Below are 15,862 nucleotides of genomic sequence, written 5' to 3'. Positions count from 1 at the left end.
GCTGTGTGGTGCTGCACAGGCTCCTGCAGACGGCCAGGGAGGAGCAGAGAGGAGTCCTGCCTGTTTCCAACTGCCTGGCTTTGTACGAAGAGAATATTTTCAGCGTTTTTATGGGAGGACCTATGCCAAGGAATTGATACTTGAATTTCAAAAAGGCTGGTGCAAGACATATAGTAAGCTCCTCTTCTACAAACCAGCCATAAGTCTATTTGCCAATCTTCTCACAGTCCCTCTGCTAAGGGAGCCTAAAGTGCAACTGAACTTTTCCAGTAATCGGTACTTGGTTCTTATATTCATCTGGGGCATTTGTTTATGCCACACGTTTCTTTCTATAATCTTAAAATTTACATAACAGGAGGCTTGGAAGTCCGAGGGAAGGGATTTGCACTGGGGTTGCTCCCTAGAAAGTAATCTTTGTCCCTGAATCACACAGCCTCTCATTCATTATTTTGATGACAAGATATTCTTCACTGCAGGCACCCTGGTGCCCTGGATGGGAAGCAGCTCTGGAGGTGAGACAGCCGTGGGTTTGAAGTCCTGTGCTTGCTGATTTGTCCGTAGGTGAAGTATTTAACTCCCCGAAGCCTTCCTTTTTCTGATCCTTCGTAGCGAAGAGCTGGCAGGGTTCTTGTAAGGATCCGAGAGAATTCCTGTAAAATACGTTTGTACCGCCACAGGGCACGGTATTTTTATCATTATCTTGTGGGCACCGTATTTTGCACAAACGTTCAGCTGACGGGGCTGTTATTACTTCGGTGGTTGTTAAAACTGTGGTTACTGTTAACCTGGTTACTGAAAATTTTCCACTTGACACCCCCATCACCAAGCGGGCCAGAGCAGGCCCTGTGGCCAGGGTCACCATGGCTTCCTCTCACGCACCCTTAGCAGCCCTGAGCGAGAGGGGGCAGGTCTCGCTCCCAGCTCCCAAGCATCGAACCAGGCCTTTTACTGGAATCGTCCTTATCTGGACATGGTTGGCTAACTGCTCTCCTCTTTGCCCTGGAGCCCTTTCTTTTCTGGGAGTGACTTGGGCATCTGAGCTTTCGCAGGAAAACTCGACAGCTGAATACAGCGAGCCAGGACTGGAACTGTGTCCTCCCTCCTGTCCCTTCCTGAGCCAGGCTGCCGTCCATGGCCAGGCCAGTGCATCCGTTCGGACCATCCTTGTTTTCTCCCCCACACCCCTGTCCCTTCTGGGCCCCGGCCAAGGCCCCTGAGACCCTCCCCGTCCCAGCAGACTTTCCCCGAAGCGCTATGGGGCGGAAGGCGTCGGCAGGAACCCCGGGCACCGCCGGAGGATGCCCGTTGCCAATCGCAGGGGTTGATTTACAGCCAGAACCGGGCACCTCGAAAAGGGGATCCTGTGTCTTTAAACAGCTGTGCGCCAATGTGTGTAAATGTGCTTGCTAATCCGGTGACTAATTCAGTATATTATAAAGCAGCACTGAGCTGGCTGCCAAGGCAGGGCCGAATCCCAACTGGAGTGGTGTGTAAGGGAGGCTCGGAGATGGCGCTCTTGAATTCTGCCATACCCCCCGTCCCGGGTGTGTTCCCCGAACCAGAGTCAGCACTTGCCTTCCCTGTTCCCCGTCTCCGCCTGCCCCTCTTTCCTGCTCTCTCCAGCCACAGCCACACACCACCCCCCACCCCCCACCCATTCCTCAGGTCAGTTTATAGTTTATTTCTGAGGGTGGAGCCCACTCCCTCTGAGTCAGGGCCAGGGAGCCAATGGGAACTGCTCTGGGGCATTCCAGGGGACAGAACTCATAACCCCTCTTGGGAAAGAATTTTCCAAAAGATCCCTTTGGTCAGCGTGGTGACTGCACCTTTCCCGGCTCACGTCCAGGGAGCCTGGCCGAGTGTGTGTTTGCCGGGAGCTGTCCTACCTGCCCTTCCTTTGTCTCCCCCCAAGGGTTGGGCAAGAAACCTCTAGAACAGCCATGGGCAAACTACGGCCCGCGGGCCGGATCCGGCCCGTTTGAAATGAATAAAACTAAAAAAAAAAAAAAAGACCGTACCCTTTTATGTAATGATGTTTACGTTGAATTTATATTGGTTCACACAAACACTCCATCCATGCTTTTGTTCCGGCCCTCTGGTCCAGTTTAAGAACCCATTGTGGCCCTCGAGTCAAAAAGTTTGCCCACCCCTGCTCTAGAAGGAGCCAGATGTGATGGGGACGTCTTTCTGAAAACGCAATGTCGCTGTGAATCAGTGCTTGGCCTGCCTGTGTGGGGGGACACCTTTGAGAAGGGGGTGTCTGGGGTATCCTGCTTGTCTCTTAGAATCTGTGCCCCGCTCATCCCCATATTCATGATCCCAGAAGTGGTAGCGACCAGGTGTCTGCCTCGGGGAATGGACTCGCCTTTGCCACCAGGCTTCCCCTCGCTGGTGACCCCTGACCCCTCCTCTCCTTCACCCTGTGCACTCAGGACACCAGCAGGCTCCTTCCCACCTCCTCTCCTGTGGAACCCAGCGCACACTCTTCTCCATCTCGGAGCCTCCTGTCCTAGCAGCAGCAGGTGCGAGCCTGTGGCTCTTGTCTGGCCTTCATTTCCCGCTAGAAGGAAACTCCCAAGTGCAGGGTCCCTGTCGCCCAGGGACTGCCCTATTCACACTGCTCGGCCCGTAGCCCGTGGCTCCCTGGATCGGCTTTAAATTTATTTATTTTTATGGAGATGCAATTCACGTAACACAAGTTTCACCATTTGAAAGTGCGTACTCCGGTGGTTTTAGCCCATTCTCAGAGCTGTGCAGCCATCGCTGATGTCTAACTCCAGTACATTTGAATCTCTTCAACGAGACCCCACACCCACCAGCAGTCAGTAGCTCATTTTGAGGAAAGGAATGCCGGTGGGTGAGGCTGCGGAGCAGGGGGTGTGAGGAAGTGGACCTGACAGAGCCCAGCACTGGGCCTGAGGCCCCGAGCGATGCCTGGGGGAGCTCCCTGCATCGCCCCAGTCTCTATGGACCCTTTTCCACCCCCCTCCCTCACCTACCCGCTCAGCTTTATCCGGTGGCTCCCTTGGTTAGGTGCCACTGTGTAGTGAGCTCCTGTAAGTCTGGGCGGAGATAATGAGCGCTTTCCCCAGCTGCAAGCACCGTGTTCAGTCCGGAGCTGGAGGCTGTGGCGGCTGCAATTTCCTAATGGCTTCCTGATAGGCAGAGCCATTTCCCGGGAGGAGGGGGGCTGCGCACCCCAGCCTCTGTCTTTCCCACCTGATGCAGGCTGGCAGGCGCACAGTGGCTTCTGCTCCCGCCTCCTTTGGCATCCAGTACTTGTTCTCTGCTCGCCACCATGGGCCTGTCAGCCATTGATAGGGGCACTGGGTCTGCCCGGCCACTTCTCAGCCTCTGGGGACGTGGGGAGGGGGAGGCATCTGACACTGTCCGCTCTGGGCCAGCGTGGGTCAGACCCTTCTCCACAGTGGGCCTGCGAGAGGATCCCAATGTAGGTGTTAGGGGCCATGAGGAGAAGCCCATTCTGAAAGGAGAGAACCAAGTCTGCAGAGTCCAAAGGAGCTCACAGCTAAGTATATCTTTCCTGGAACCCTTCGCTCCCTGACCTCTAAATGCATTCGCATGTAGACCGGAGCTGCCTGGGTAGCTTCGGGACATGGCCTTTTGGAGTTGCACCTATGGCCTCATTAGTTAGTTAGGTCAGGTTCAACGTACAGGCCGATGCCACGCATTTCATGTTCTGGCTTTGGTGGGGTTTGCGGGATCCCCTCAACCCTGTCACTGTGTCTCTGTTCCCCTACCTGCAGCACAGCTGGGACTGGGGTGGAAGTTACAGAACCTTTGAATGCTATGATGGCGATCTGTTCTCGCCATCAGTGCGTTTTAGATGAAGGTCAATAGATCACTGAAGTGTACTGCCGCCTTCACTCTTCCTGGATGGGTTGGAGAGCACCTCACACTTTAGAGCCTCTCACATTTGCACAGACTGGTGTCCTGCAACTAGAGATTGCTGGCTTTACCACCCCTGGTATTCCACTGGCATCTCTGCTCAAAAGAAAGGTCCAGTGTAGAGCCTGATCTTCGTGACTGAAAACGGGTAACCTGGAGTGGCACCAGGTGGCATCCGGGGGCTGAAAATTCCTGTCGTGTTTGTTAGATCTTAGGATGGGTCGTTTCTCTGTGGTTCTGATGAACTTGGGGAGGTGTGGTGTTTGTGCAGAATGAAGATCCAGAGCTCGATAGCAGTGAAGTTATGTATAAGTAAACAAGGTGGCGTAGAGGAAAGAAAAAAACAGCAGACAGGGAGGCACGAAGTCTAGAATTAGTAACCATGTGGCCAAGGGCAAGCTGGTGTCACCCCCTTGAGCCTATTTTCTCTGTTGGTCAAAGGAAGGGTTTGAAGGAGGTGATATCTCAATCCCTTGGGGGGGATGGTGTGGGACCAGTGGCAGAGCTGGCTCCTCCCCCTCTCCCCAGGGAACCGACTCTTCATTCATCCTAGTAGCCAGGGGGGGGGGGGCGGGGGGGGGGGAGGAGAGCACATCCCTCCAAGTTGTTCAAGTTTCATAGAAAATTCTGTGAATTCCTCTTCCTGCTTTGGCTCTGGGGAGAGCATGGTGCATCCTCTGGCCATGGTGAGGGTAGCTCAGAGGAGCAGAGACCAGTGTGACGGGGTGATCGCTGCTGCTCAAGGCCATAAAAATGGCCAAAGATGAAGAGATGTAGGGTCCAAAATGACAGATTAGGTAGGTCTAGACAAACTTGGGAGTAGCCACCGAAGATAGGTTTAGCGGTAAACTTAATGGTTTAGGGAGAATACCCATAATCCCTTTGTGGCCATCTCTCTGCATCCTAAGTACCTCCTTAGCAGCTCAGGAAATGTGAGCTGGGACTCTGAAACTATTACCTAAATCCCTTAAAGCAACAGGATTCCTGACTCCTCATTACGGACATGAGTTTGGATTTACTGAACGGAGTGGGGCTTTTATTTCATGAGTTACTGAGCATCTAGAGCCTGATGCCCTGAAGTCCAGCTGCTCCATCTTAGGGCAGGGCCATGGCTTTGTGGTGCACTGAGCTGGTGTGCAGGCGCTTTTGAAGACCGTGCTAGGTGCAGAGACGGGCTGACTCATGAACTTGCCAAACACTCTGGGTGGGAAGATTTGCATCTTTGACGTCAGCCTGGCTTCAGGGTGGCAATGTGTGTCTCTGCCTTCTCCCTGCTCCTGCCATGTGGCTCCCACGTGGCTCCCACGACTTACACTGGGGTGATTCAACAGGGACCTTGGAAAGGGAGAGCTTAGCCTGTTGGAAGCAGAGGTTGGGCGGGGGGGAGTCAAGGAAGCAGCGTTTCTGGGAAGTACTGGACCAGGTGGGGTGGGCCGAGCACCCACTTGGATCCTCATAGTTTGGTGTATTCAGAAGGTTTTAGCCTCCACCATCTGCTTAGCACAGAAGATGCACAGGAGTGTCTGCTGGTGGTGGCCTTGCCCATGTTACCTCAGTTATGCTGGTGGTTCAGGTGCATTAGACCACCCTACAGAGGTGAGCCCTAAACATTTGACTTCTGCACTTGTGAAGTCAGTGAGAGAGTGTGGGGTGTGGAAGGGACACGACACATCACTCTGAACCATTCCTTGGTCGCACTGGCCTCAGCCGTGTCCAGCACACGCATGCCCTGCGCTTAAGCTTTTAAACGATAAGACATGGAAGTGCCTGTCTCTGGGTACCTCTGAATGTGGTGCCATCACCCGCCTAGTGTCATTGCAACATAACCTACGCTGTCTACATGGAAAGGAAGACAGGGATCATGTGTAGGTTTCTCGCTGCCTACTTAGTGTTGCTTTTCCAGGAGCAGGGAGGGAAGTTGGTGCTAGGAACTTGCAGGCAGCAGATGTCTGTAGTAAGCCTCTAGTGTCTTGCCTTTGGGGGACAGTGGGACGGGATCCAGGGGGTGCAGTTGTGGCTCTCTCGGTTGCCCAGTACAGCTGAGGGCTGTTGGTGGACACTCACAAGAAGGCAGGAGGGCATGCAGCAGATGACTGCCTGGAGGGCACACTCCTGTGTCCCCACGCCTGCTTCCTGGCCCTGGCTGGCTCCTTTTCAGTTCGGTGTCTATCAGAGGCTTGCGTGGCCACTGCAGGCTCTGTTCAGTGAGGATTAAGAATATAAGTAGCACAGTCGGGATTAAAATTGTCCCCCCAACTTTATGAAGGAACTGTCCAAAGGAGCTGAAATAAAGGCAGACAGATCTTCCCCGAGACATGAGGCACAAAGTCGTGCATTTCAGCTCTCAGCCCCTATGATACTCCACAGAAGTGGGGAGGAGGAACTTGCCCAGGGAAAAGCTCTTCCGTAGTGCCCTACACATGTGTAATCAATGGCCCTGTGAGACTGCTGTTTCAGGGGCCACAGTGTTGACTTCCATCTACTGCTGAGTCCCCTGACATCCCCTCCTTCCTTTGACCTCTGTGGAGAAAGGTCTTCACAGCTTTGGGCTGGGCTGAGCAGTGGTTACTGTCCTGACCTCTGGTCTTCACAGTGGCTGCATTTTAGTAGCAGCCCAGCTAACGACTTGGCTGAAGAGATCCTGTAGACGAAGGAGAAACCCTGTGAGAAAGAGGGAGCTATTCCCAAGCAGGCCGTGTTCTTGGTGACCTCATCTTCCTCCCAGCTCGAGTCCAGTTGGAGCTGTGTGTACAGGGCAGACTTCCAGTTCCTCCTGTCTGGGACCCACAGTGGCAGATATAAATAGACCAAGACTTCGACTGCGGCCATTGTTCTCTAAGCGCCCATTGTTTCTGGGAGCAGAGTGGCTGTAGCAGTTGAGTGTTAGGCATGCTCTCTCTCTCCTCTCACTCCCTCCTCCCTCAGTCTGCCCCCCCCCCCCACACACACACACACACACACACACACACACACACACACACACACACACTATGCAGAGATCTGAATCCCAGCTTTGCTGTTCTCCTCAACTGTCTTGTAAGAAACTTGAGGGAAGAACAGGTTCCACGACGGGTAGACCAGCTGGCTCCAGTGAGGCTTCTGCCCAAGTCTCTCCATGATGTATTTGTGGCCAAGACGAGGCTGTGTGGATCCAATGATAGTCAAGCCAGGAGGATTCGTAACTGGTTGAGCAGCTGTAGCCAAAGGGTCTTGATTAACGTTGGTGTCTGAATGATGCATGGTCTCTGGTATTACCTTATGGGGCTCAGAGCTTGGTCATTGCCTCTTTAACGTTTTTGTCAGGGACTCTGATAAGAGAAGGATGCCAGAAGCTTTCTTAGTAAGTGGCAGATGGTGCAAAGCTCATAGGACGAAGACAGATTCATGATATAAAAATGACCTCTGCATGTGGAAACATGGGTCAGAACAAGGTGAAGTTTAATACAGATAAATGTAAAGCTCAACTTGAGGTTAATAGGATTCTGGTGGTGCCGACATGGCTCATTGGCAGTGCCTGGGCAGGGGCCTGGCGTGCATGGTGCATGGGTGGCTTTTGGAGAGTGGCTGTTAGAAAAGTGAGTGTTCGTCTGCACCAACAGAAGTGGGCGGAGTAGGATGGTTACCCCCGTGGACCCATTTCATTCCTGGGAAGGGTGGGGTTCACTTAGGATGCTCAGAGGCTCTTCTTAGGAACATAAGCTTACAGGATTGCTTGGGGGTGAGGGAATGGCCCAAACCATGCCATCATGAAGGAATCAAGGGATTTTTATCACCTGGACAGAAGTGATAACAGAGGGATCAGTGAAAAAGGGTGAAAAGCTGGTAGATGAGGAAATATCAAAGTTGTACCACGCGGCTTCCACCCGTGGAACTCGGCCCGATGGCTAGAACTCCTAAGAAGGCAGATTTGAACTCAGTGTGTGTCATTAACAATAAGTACTGCCGTCCACCAGGGACATTCAGTGGCTGGAAGAGCAGACAGCGACTGAACGTGTTAAGTGAGGAGATGTGAGGAGAGACCTCGACAGGCCTTTCCGGAGAGTGTGGTGGCTGTGTCCCAGGTCCTGCCCTGCCTGGATTGTCATTACTCACTAGCAGGGAGTCCTTTGTGGACTTGGAAAGCTCGAGTGGGAGATGTTTGACGAGTGTGTTGGTCTGTTGGGATTTGTCCCTGTGCTGGGAAAACGGGCTCCTCTCTTCTTACTTTTCATTGTGGTTTCCCCCCCGTTGAAATCAGACAGTTGCCCTGTGCGAATGTGTGCGAGCGCGCGCTTCCTTCTCTCCCAGATTTATTTATTAAAAGGAAACACATCTGCATGAGAAGCCTCAGAACACAGGAAGAATGTCCACTTTGTTTTTCTTGCCGCAGCACCGAGACATGGGGTTCAGCTTCCTCCGAGGCGTTTTGAAGACTGGCTTTCATCTCCAACAAGGCTCTTTCCCATTGGAAAAAAAAAATGGCCCTTTTTTGGTTTAAAAAATTATTTGTATAGTGTATAAATAAATAAGAAAGTCGAGAGAGAATTTCCCTTCCAAATTGATGGGAAAATGCTACTTTCTGAACACACCATTCACCGGGAGGAGGTTGCTGGCTCTTCCAAGCCCCCTGTGTCCCTTTATTCTGGTTTGAAATGTTCTGATAGTCGCTTCCCCTGCCATTTCCTTCCTTTCCTGTTGGCTGCTTTGCCATCCCTCCTTCTCTGGTCCTCACCCAGCTCTTCCCACCGTGGCCTCTCCCAGCTCCTACCTGCCGCCAGTGGACCCTGCCCAGCACCAACTCCCTCCTTGCGCTTGACCTTGTCCTTCTGCTTTTCCCGGGCAGCCTTCAGCGACGGGAGCCACACTGAAGAGGCCTGTCTCTGTGTTTGTTTCCTGCGTGGGAGGGAGAGGCAGGCCTTGAGAAAACAGTTCAAAAGTGCAGCAAAACGTTGCCTCTTCCAGCCCAAATAAACGGGCTCCACTCCATTTGTTGGCCCGCATTTTCCCTCGCCCTCCGCCTTGCCCAGCCCAGCCTGCCTGGTGACGCTCAGGAGCCCCCACCATGCCTGTCTCGGCCCTGGACCAAGTGCCCATGCGGCCGGTGCTGGGTCCGATGTGGGGTGGAGCCCTGAGCTCAGGTGTCGCAGCTGCTGTCAGCAGAGAGTCTTGGGATTGAGGTGCTCCCCTTCTCCAGAGAGAACCTTCTCTGTAGTGAACATGACGGAGACAATGAAAAGAAATACTCCTGTGTTCCTTGTGAGGATTAGACTAAATACCCGTGAAGATGCCAAAGCCTACTACATAGTAGGTGCTCAATAAATTGTTGGTGACTGGCACTTGTTTCTGACCCCCCTGCTTTGAGCTCTGCCAGCAGGTGTGGGTAGGAAACTCCTGGTTTCCTGCCTGAGGATCTGGGTGGCTCATCTTGGTTAAACCACTGAAGTTACCTGTGTGCGCCTCAATATCTTCACGTCTGTGATAAGACAGTCCCCAAACCTGGTTGTTGTTCAGGATCATATGAGCATATGGGAGAAAATATTTTCTGAAAAAGTTCTACTCAGACAGCAGGACTGAAAACTATAGCTGGGGATCCAGTGACATGAAAATGAATCTGGTTCACCCAGTCACCCGCATCACCCATTGCGGGATCTCGTGGAGCGAGGCCTCAGACCTGCCATGCGAACTAGTTGGAAGGGGGTGCTTGGATAACAGCAAGATGTCAGATGTGTCCCGTGCTCTTCTTGCGTGGGGTATCCTGTGCCAGGCTGGTAGCAAAAGCCTTTGACCTTGAGAGTGTTGTAGTTGCAGGCGGGCAGGAGCTTGCCTTCCCTCTGAGGCATAGGATCTGGAAAGGACCAATCGCATGCCCGTGGCTCTCTGCCAAGCGCTGGTGGACAGGGCCCAGGCCTCGCTTTCCTCTGAGTAACCTGCAGGCCCGGCTCTGTGTTTTCATCACGCTGCTCTGGGATGCCCGGTGTGGAGGGGGCCAACGGTGATCACCCGTGCAGCCATGGTTGGAACCATGGGAAGCACTCTGTAGAGGGCTCTGCATGATCATTTCAGAACTGCAGCTTTTAAAGTGCTCTGTTGAGGTGGGCTTCGCCTGCGGGAATCCTAATCTCAGTAGTTAAAACCTCCTTTTAAATTGTGAGTGGTTATTCATTTAAGGGCACCCGAATGACTGGGGTACAAAGGCAGCTTGGGTCTTGGCAGTTCCAGGCCTAGAGAGAAAAGGTTGGAGTCCAACACTGTGGTTTTGTTTTCTGTCATATTGAGTCTGCGATGGCACCCTTAGTAAGTTTTAAAAACCCAAAGGATCTCAGGCCCACTGGATCCTGTAGCTATGAGGTGTCTTCATGGCAGAACACATATGTTCGATAATTATTGCTACAGAACAATTTCCCCTTTAGCAGAACAGAGGATGCAGAATCGGTAAGAAACTAGTTTGTTCTGTTAAAACAAAGACCCAGATTCAGGGGATGTCAGTTTCCACTTATGTCTCAGAATCTCCTTTTTTCTTTTTCTTTTCATTTTCTCAGTTGTACCTGGGGAAATGGCCAGATTCCTTCTTTTTGCTCTAAGCATTGTGAAATAAAATCTTACGGGGGGTTTTAAAAAAATCTTTATGGTTTACGAGATGTGTTTCAGTTCAGTTCATCACCAGCAATTTATTGAGCACCTACTAGGTATTAGGCTTTGGCATTTTCATGTGCATTTAATTGAACCCTCGCTGCGGAGCAGGTACAGAATCCTAGAGGACAGCATGCCCCGTCTCGCTGATCTCTGAGACCCATCTTCTGCACCTTCCTAGCCGGGGCCGCTAAGGAACTCACATGGTGAGGAGTCCTTCTGGCAGGGTCATCCATTCATTCAAATGTTTCCTCTTTCGGGCTGTTCGCTCCGTGGTGAGGGTGGGAGGTTTGAACTGTTCCAAGGAAAGAACCAGAAAGTGTAGCTGCAGGACCCAGGGGGCAGTTGTGCTTTCTGGCTCCGCTCCTGGAACGGAAGAGCCTCGCTGGGTCCTCCCCGAACACCTGGGATTGATTTGGGCTTCGCTCTGACTTTGAAACATTTGCTGAGGTGGAGGATGGTGAAGGGGGTAGGAAAGAAATAAATCCAGTGATTAAAAATAGCTTTTGCATGTCAGGTGCCTGAACGAATTTGGGAACATGCCTGCAATCCCTTTTGTCTGGCAGGTCTGAACCCCGGCGCTGCCGAATTACAACCGCTTTCATTTGTTTTTCCTGCTCCCCGACCATGTAATGGTCAAGGGCTCATTGGAACCATGTGTGAGCCTGGTGAGTCACCAGATCCTCAGGACTTCAGTGGGAATAATGTGTTAAAACGCCTTTTGGGGGCTGGGGCGGGGGTGGGGGGAGGTGAAGGGAAAAAGGGAGAGGACTGAAGTCACTTCCTACAGATGTTGAGCGCCCAGCCTGTCTGCAGGCGTCTTTCCCAGGCCTGGCTGCAGGGCCAAGGCCGGCCTCCCGGGGCAGCTAGGAGCCGGCTTTGCCTTCCGGAGGGCCACGGTCCTTTGTCCTGGGGCAGCTTCCCTCTGAGTAGAGGCATTTGTCTCCGAGTTGACAGGTTGTACCCAAGCAGCCTGCGGGGTCCCCCAGGGACAGTGTGCAGGTAGCAGAACCCAGACGGTGTGATGGGAGACAGGCTTGCGCTTTCGGTCAGTTCCCTGGAGGGCGAACTGGGGATTTTCTGTGCAGCTTCTTTCTCTTTCTTTGGTGTCATTTCCTATTGGCTGGTGATGTCCAGGGGGTGGGGTATTAAGAGAAGGGCAGCCCTACCCGGGTTGGGTCAGCAAATAGAGCACCGGCCTGCAGACTGAAGGGTCCCCGGTTTGATTACAGTCAAGGGCATGCACCTTGGTTGCAGGCTTGACCTGGGAGGCAACCAATCAATGTATCTCTTCCACATTGATGTTTCTCTCTGTCTCTCCCCCTCCCTTCCACTCTTTCTAAAAATCAATGGGAAAATATCCTCAGGGTGAGGATTAAAAAAGAAAGAAAGAAAAAGGAAGAAGCCCAGGGGCATGTTTCCCTGACTGATAGGAGTCTCTTTCGGGGCTCATGGTGTCCCATTATTTGGGGTCATGATGGACTGTTTGGTTGGCCCATCGAGGGCACTGAGCCATTTTTTGCTTAGGCCTTGCCCCAGCCAAGAGTCCTGCTTGTCCCTCATCGCTCTGTCACATCATTAAGTTTATGAAACAGAGCTGAGGGGCTGAGGAGGGCCACGTCTTCGCTCCTCTGCATTAACCTCAGCCAGAAGCATTTGGATTGCGCTAGCTCCCTCCGCTGCCAACTCTGCCCGCCACGTTCCCGGGGCCTGAAACAGGATTTGGGATCAGGATGTAGGAGAAAGAGGACCCTTTTCTGGTCCCTTCATTCCTAGTTCCAACCCCGTTGAACAGGCAAGAGCGACTATTGCAGAGAGTCCCTTCACATCCTTCTGAGATGGTAGTGTTTTCACTGGGAAGGCCTCTTACAGACCAGTGCCAACTGCCCAGGGCAGTCCGCTCCGGAGTCAGTTAGCAGTCACTGGCCACAGCCCCTGCTCTGTTTCTATTGACCTGAATGAGTAAAGGCATCCTCTCTCCTCCACCGGGACTTGTTCTAGGCTGTTTGGCACCCGCCTTGGGGTACTTGCCAGAATCCCAGCCTTTTTGCACACTCCTGGTGAGAGCTAAGGCTCCTGGGGACCGTGAGGGAGAATGATCCCTGGGTGTCAAAGGCAGCACTCACTACCCTCCCTTGAAATCCTGTCTGTCTGTCTGTCTGTCTGTCTGTCTCTCTCTCTCTCTCTCTCATCCGACTTCTCCACTTTCCAGATCATGGTAGGGTCGCTTCCCATGTGGGCCTGTGTATGCGATGTAGAGCTAGATGTCAGCGCCGCGGAGAGGAGTCCAAAGCCTTCTTTTCTTTTTCCACGATTTTATCTGCCTCTCCTAAGCTTTCCAGTGCTGACCCTCCTGTATCTCAGAGATATCCCCCTCTCCCCACCCCCACCCCACAATGAAATATCTGTGGGTGAAATGATGTGTTGTCTGGGATTGGCTTCACAGGTTTTCAGTGTGTGTGTGTGTGTGGAGGAGATAACATAAAAACTGTTAGGGTTGATCGTTTTGGGGTAGAGATTCATTGTATTCTTCTCTCCGCTTGACATAATGAAAATTGACATAATGAAAAATTTGAGACCCTATGCGGGATGTAGACACTCCCTGTCCACAGACCTCTTTTTAGCAGGGTGCCGAGTGGCTCACCGGCGTGATCGCATTCGTGGTAACCCGTGGCTTTTGACCAGCAAACCCAGTCAAGCCCAGGGCCCGTCCCAGCGGGTGCCTCTTCCTTGTCGTCAGAATCCTGCCTTTCCATCTGTGACAGGTGCTCTTTCATCCTCCCCCATGAACAAGCTTTCTTCTTGGTTTCCTTTCTCTTTACAAAACACATTTCAGTGAGACTATGTAACTGACTCACTTTATAGTATGTGCTCGGCTGCCCATGGGGGTGACTTGGGGTGACCACGGACAGGGAAGGAGCCAGGTGGGTGTGTCACCTGTGTCTCTTTGTAGGGAAGGCTCATTACCCTCAGTCCCAAGAAGGGAAAAGGTTACAGATGATTCTGCATGGCTTTTATTTATGTCTTTATGGGACCAGCCATGTGAAATTCTGGCTTTCTTCAATCCAGGAGTGGTTTTAAGTTCTTAATTATTTCCTCAAATGTATTTAATTTTCAAATAAGAACTGAAGGTCCTGGTTTTTTTTTTCTCTCAGCTGTAAACATTTTAGCCTGTTTGGATCTCGGGTCGATTCCTATTTGCAGCAGCAGTGGGAGAATAGAAGAACATTGGACCTAAGAGTTGAAAGGTTGGGTTCCAGCCCAGCCTGGACCCTCCCAGCCCTGGGACTTGAGGCCAAGTTCTTAAACTCTTAGGATCTTGGTTCCCTCATCTATGAAATGGAATCTTGTAATGAATACCTTCTCAGGCCCCTCGGACGTTTCAGGTTGTGAGGGTATGTGGCGTAGTGTACGGGAAGGGCTTGGTGGACTTAAAGCAGTTTTCAGAGGGAAAGAATATGATTTATGCTTGGCTTTTCTTTCATGCTGCCATTGCTCGGACAATCCCCAGCAGGCACCACTAGTATCGCCATGGTCATCACGAGGGTTTGGCCAGCCCAGTGGTTGCCTAAGACTGAAATGCTGAAACGTGCACCTGATCCTTAGCTGTGTCCCTCAGTGCCTCACCCTCATCCCAGATGCTCCAGTCCTTCCTGCCACTTCCTTGAGGATGGAGAGAGGAGGACCCTCTCAGGTCAAAAAGGCCAGATGTCTTGAACCTCTCCCAGGACAAACCCCACTGCGAGCTCAGATTCTATGCAACCCTGTTGCTCTGTGAGCCGCTCAGGGCTGAGAAGTCACATGGAACGCCCCTGACACTGAACAGCCCTGCCCTTTGAGTTACATACAAGTGAATTGAAACCTTGTTCTACATGTGAGTTAAAACATCCACCGGGCGTATAGGCTTTTGTTCAGGGTGAGGCCACAGTGAAAAATAAGCAGATGTTTCCCTGCATTGAAAAGGCCACGGGCTCATTATACGCCTACGGATTCAAGGAACGCTACCTGCTCGTTTCCGCCTCCACGCTGTAGCCTCGCTAAGGCTAAGGCGGCGGGGCCTGTGTTTATGCACTCGCTGTGGTACAACTCCTCTCAGAAACTTAGGGTGATTCTTGTAAACACTAACTCCTATTTAGGGTCCTGAAGAGTGATGTCAGTAAGGCGTCTGATATACTTGTAATGGTATATATGTTCCCAGGTTCTAGTGAACTGTGCTGGTTGGAATCCCCCCGTGTATTGATAGAGTCAGGTGTTCAGAATTTTGAGACAGATGTGTTATGTGAACTGAAGATATCACCATGACTGTGATGAACACAAAGGCAGTTTTCGTTCTTGTCCATAAAATGCAATCAGTTGATTTCTGTGGAGGCATTGACTGAGTTCTCGGCGCTGCCCCTTCAATTAGAAATACTTAGTACCTAATGCACAAGGATTATAATTAGACCTGAGTGTGGTGAGAATAGCGATGCCTGCTTGGGCTCCCCCGTGTCAGGTCCTCCACCTGCGTGATGACTTCATTACTGTTGGTGTTCCCTGTAACTGATGGACCCGCCAGAGTCATAAACTAGCAACTTAGAGGGAATTTTTGCGTTCACATTTTGCATGAGAAGAGTTTAATATTTACATCAGTATCCACTGTTGAATGTGATTATTCATCATTATTTAAAGGCAGTGTCACTGCTACTGAAAAAGGCAATCCCTTATAGAGGATGTTTGATTTAAAAAGAAACACACACACACACACCAAAATTCCACCCTTTATAAAAATGGTGGATAAAGTTCTGACTCCCCTGTCTGAATCCGTTGGGTCCCAGGGCCATGATATGGCCTCTCCTGAGCTCAAGTCCAAAGGCAGGTGTCCCAGATGTGCGGGGGCGGCTTCCATCACTGGGCTGGGAGCACTTTTCCAGGAGATCCAGCGCTTTGAGCCTCAGCCGGGGGCAGAGCCGTGGGCCCCGTGCAGCTGCGGCCGCCCACATGTGGGCCAGGCTTTACAGCTGGCATTGAGGTGGACAGGCAGAAGTCATTCCAGCTGCTTCCCTCACAGAGAACAAGCGAGACTTGGAGAGGCCGGCTTCCCGACAGGAAGCAAAAACCTACACGGAGAGTTGTGAGCCCAGAGGGCCTGTCCAGAGCCTACTGCCGGGGTAGGCGGGGTTACAGGGAGCAGGCTCCAGGAAATCGCTTCCTCAGGCTTTCTGCTGTCCTTGGCCTTCGCATGGCCCTGGCATCAGGCTGCCCACGCTGCCCTGTGAGGAGGTGCCTGGGCCTCCTGGCCAGCCTCCTCCTTCAGGTCCAGTCTGCAGCAGAAGCCAGGCTGGTCCGTTTGGCCTGGCCTGTATTT

General features: G+C 52.0%; 1 protein-coding gene across 5 annotated transcripts in view; it reads left to right on the top strand.

Moving 5' to 3' along the window:
- The window catches only part of ETS1 (ETS proto-oncogene 1, transcription factor), a 116,831-nt gene that overhangs the window by 64,310 nt on the left and 36,659 nt on the right, over positions 1-15,862 (top strand). The window contains exon 2 of one of the 5 annotated variants that reach the window (XM_059676621.1): positions 11,085-11,186. The exons of the other annotated variants lie outside the window; for them this stretch is intronic. Within the exon in view, the coding sequence (XP_059532604.1) occupies positions 11,085-11,186 (102 nt within the window). The remainder of the gene's footprint in view (positions 1-11,084; positions 11,187-15,862) is intronic. 5 annotated transcript variants of the gene reach the window in all.

Source organism: Myotis daubentonii, chromosome 19 (assembly GCF_963259705.1).
Source record: "Myotis daubentonii chromosome 19, mMyoDau2.1, whole genome shotgun sequence".
Classification (NCBI taxonomy): Eukaryota; Metazoa; Chordata; class Mammalia; order Chiroptera; family Vespertilionidae; genus Myotis; species Myotis daubentonii.
The sequence above is the reverse complement of the archived record's forward strand: the minus strand, read 5'-3'. Positions and strand labels throughout refer to the sequence as shown.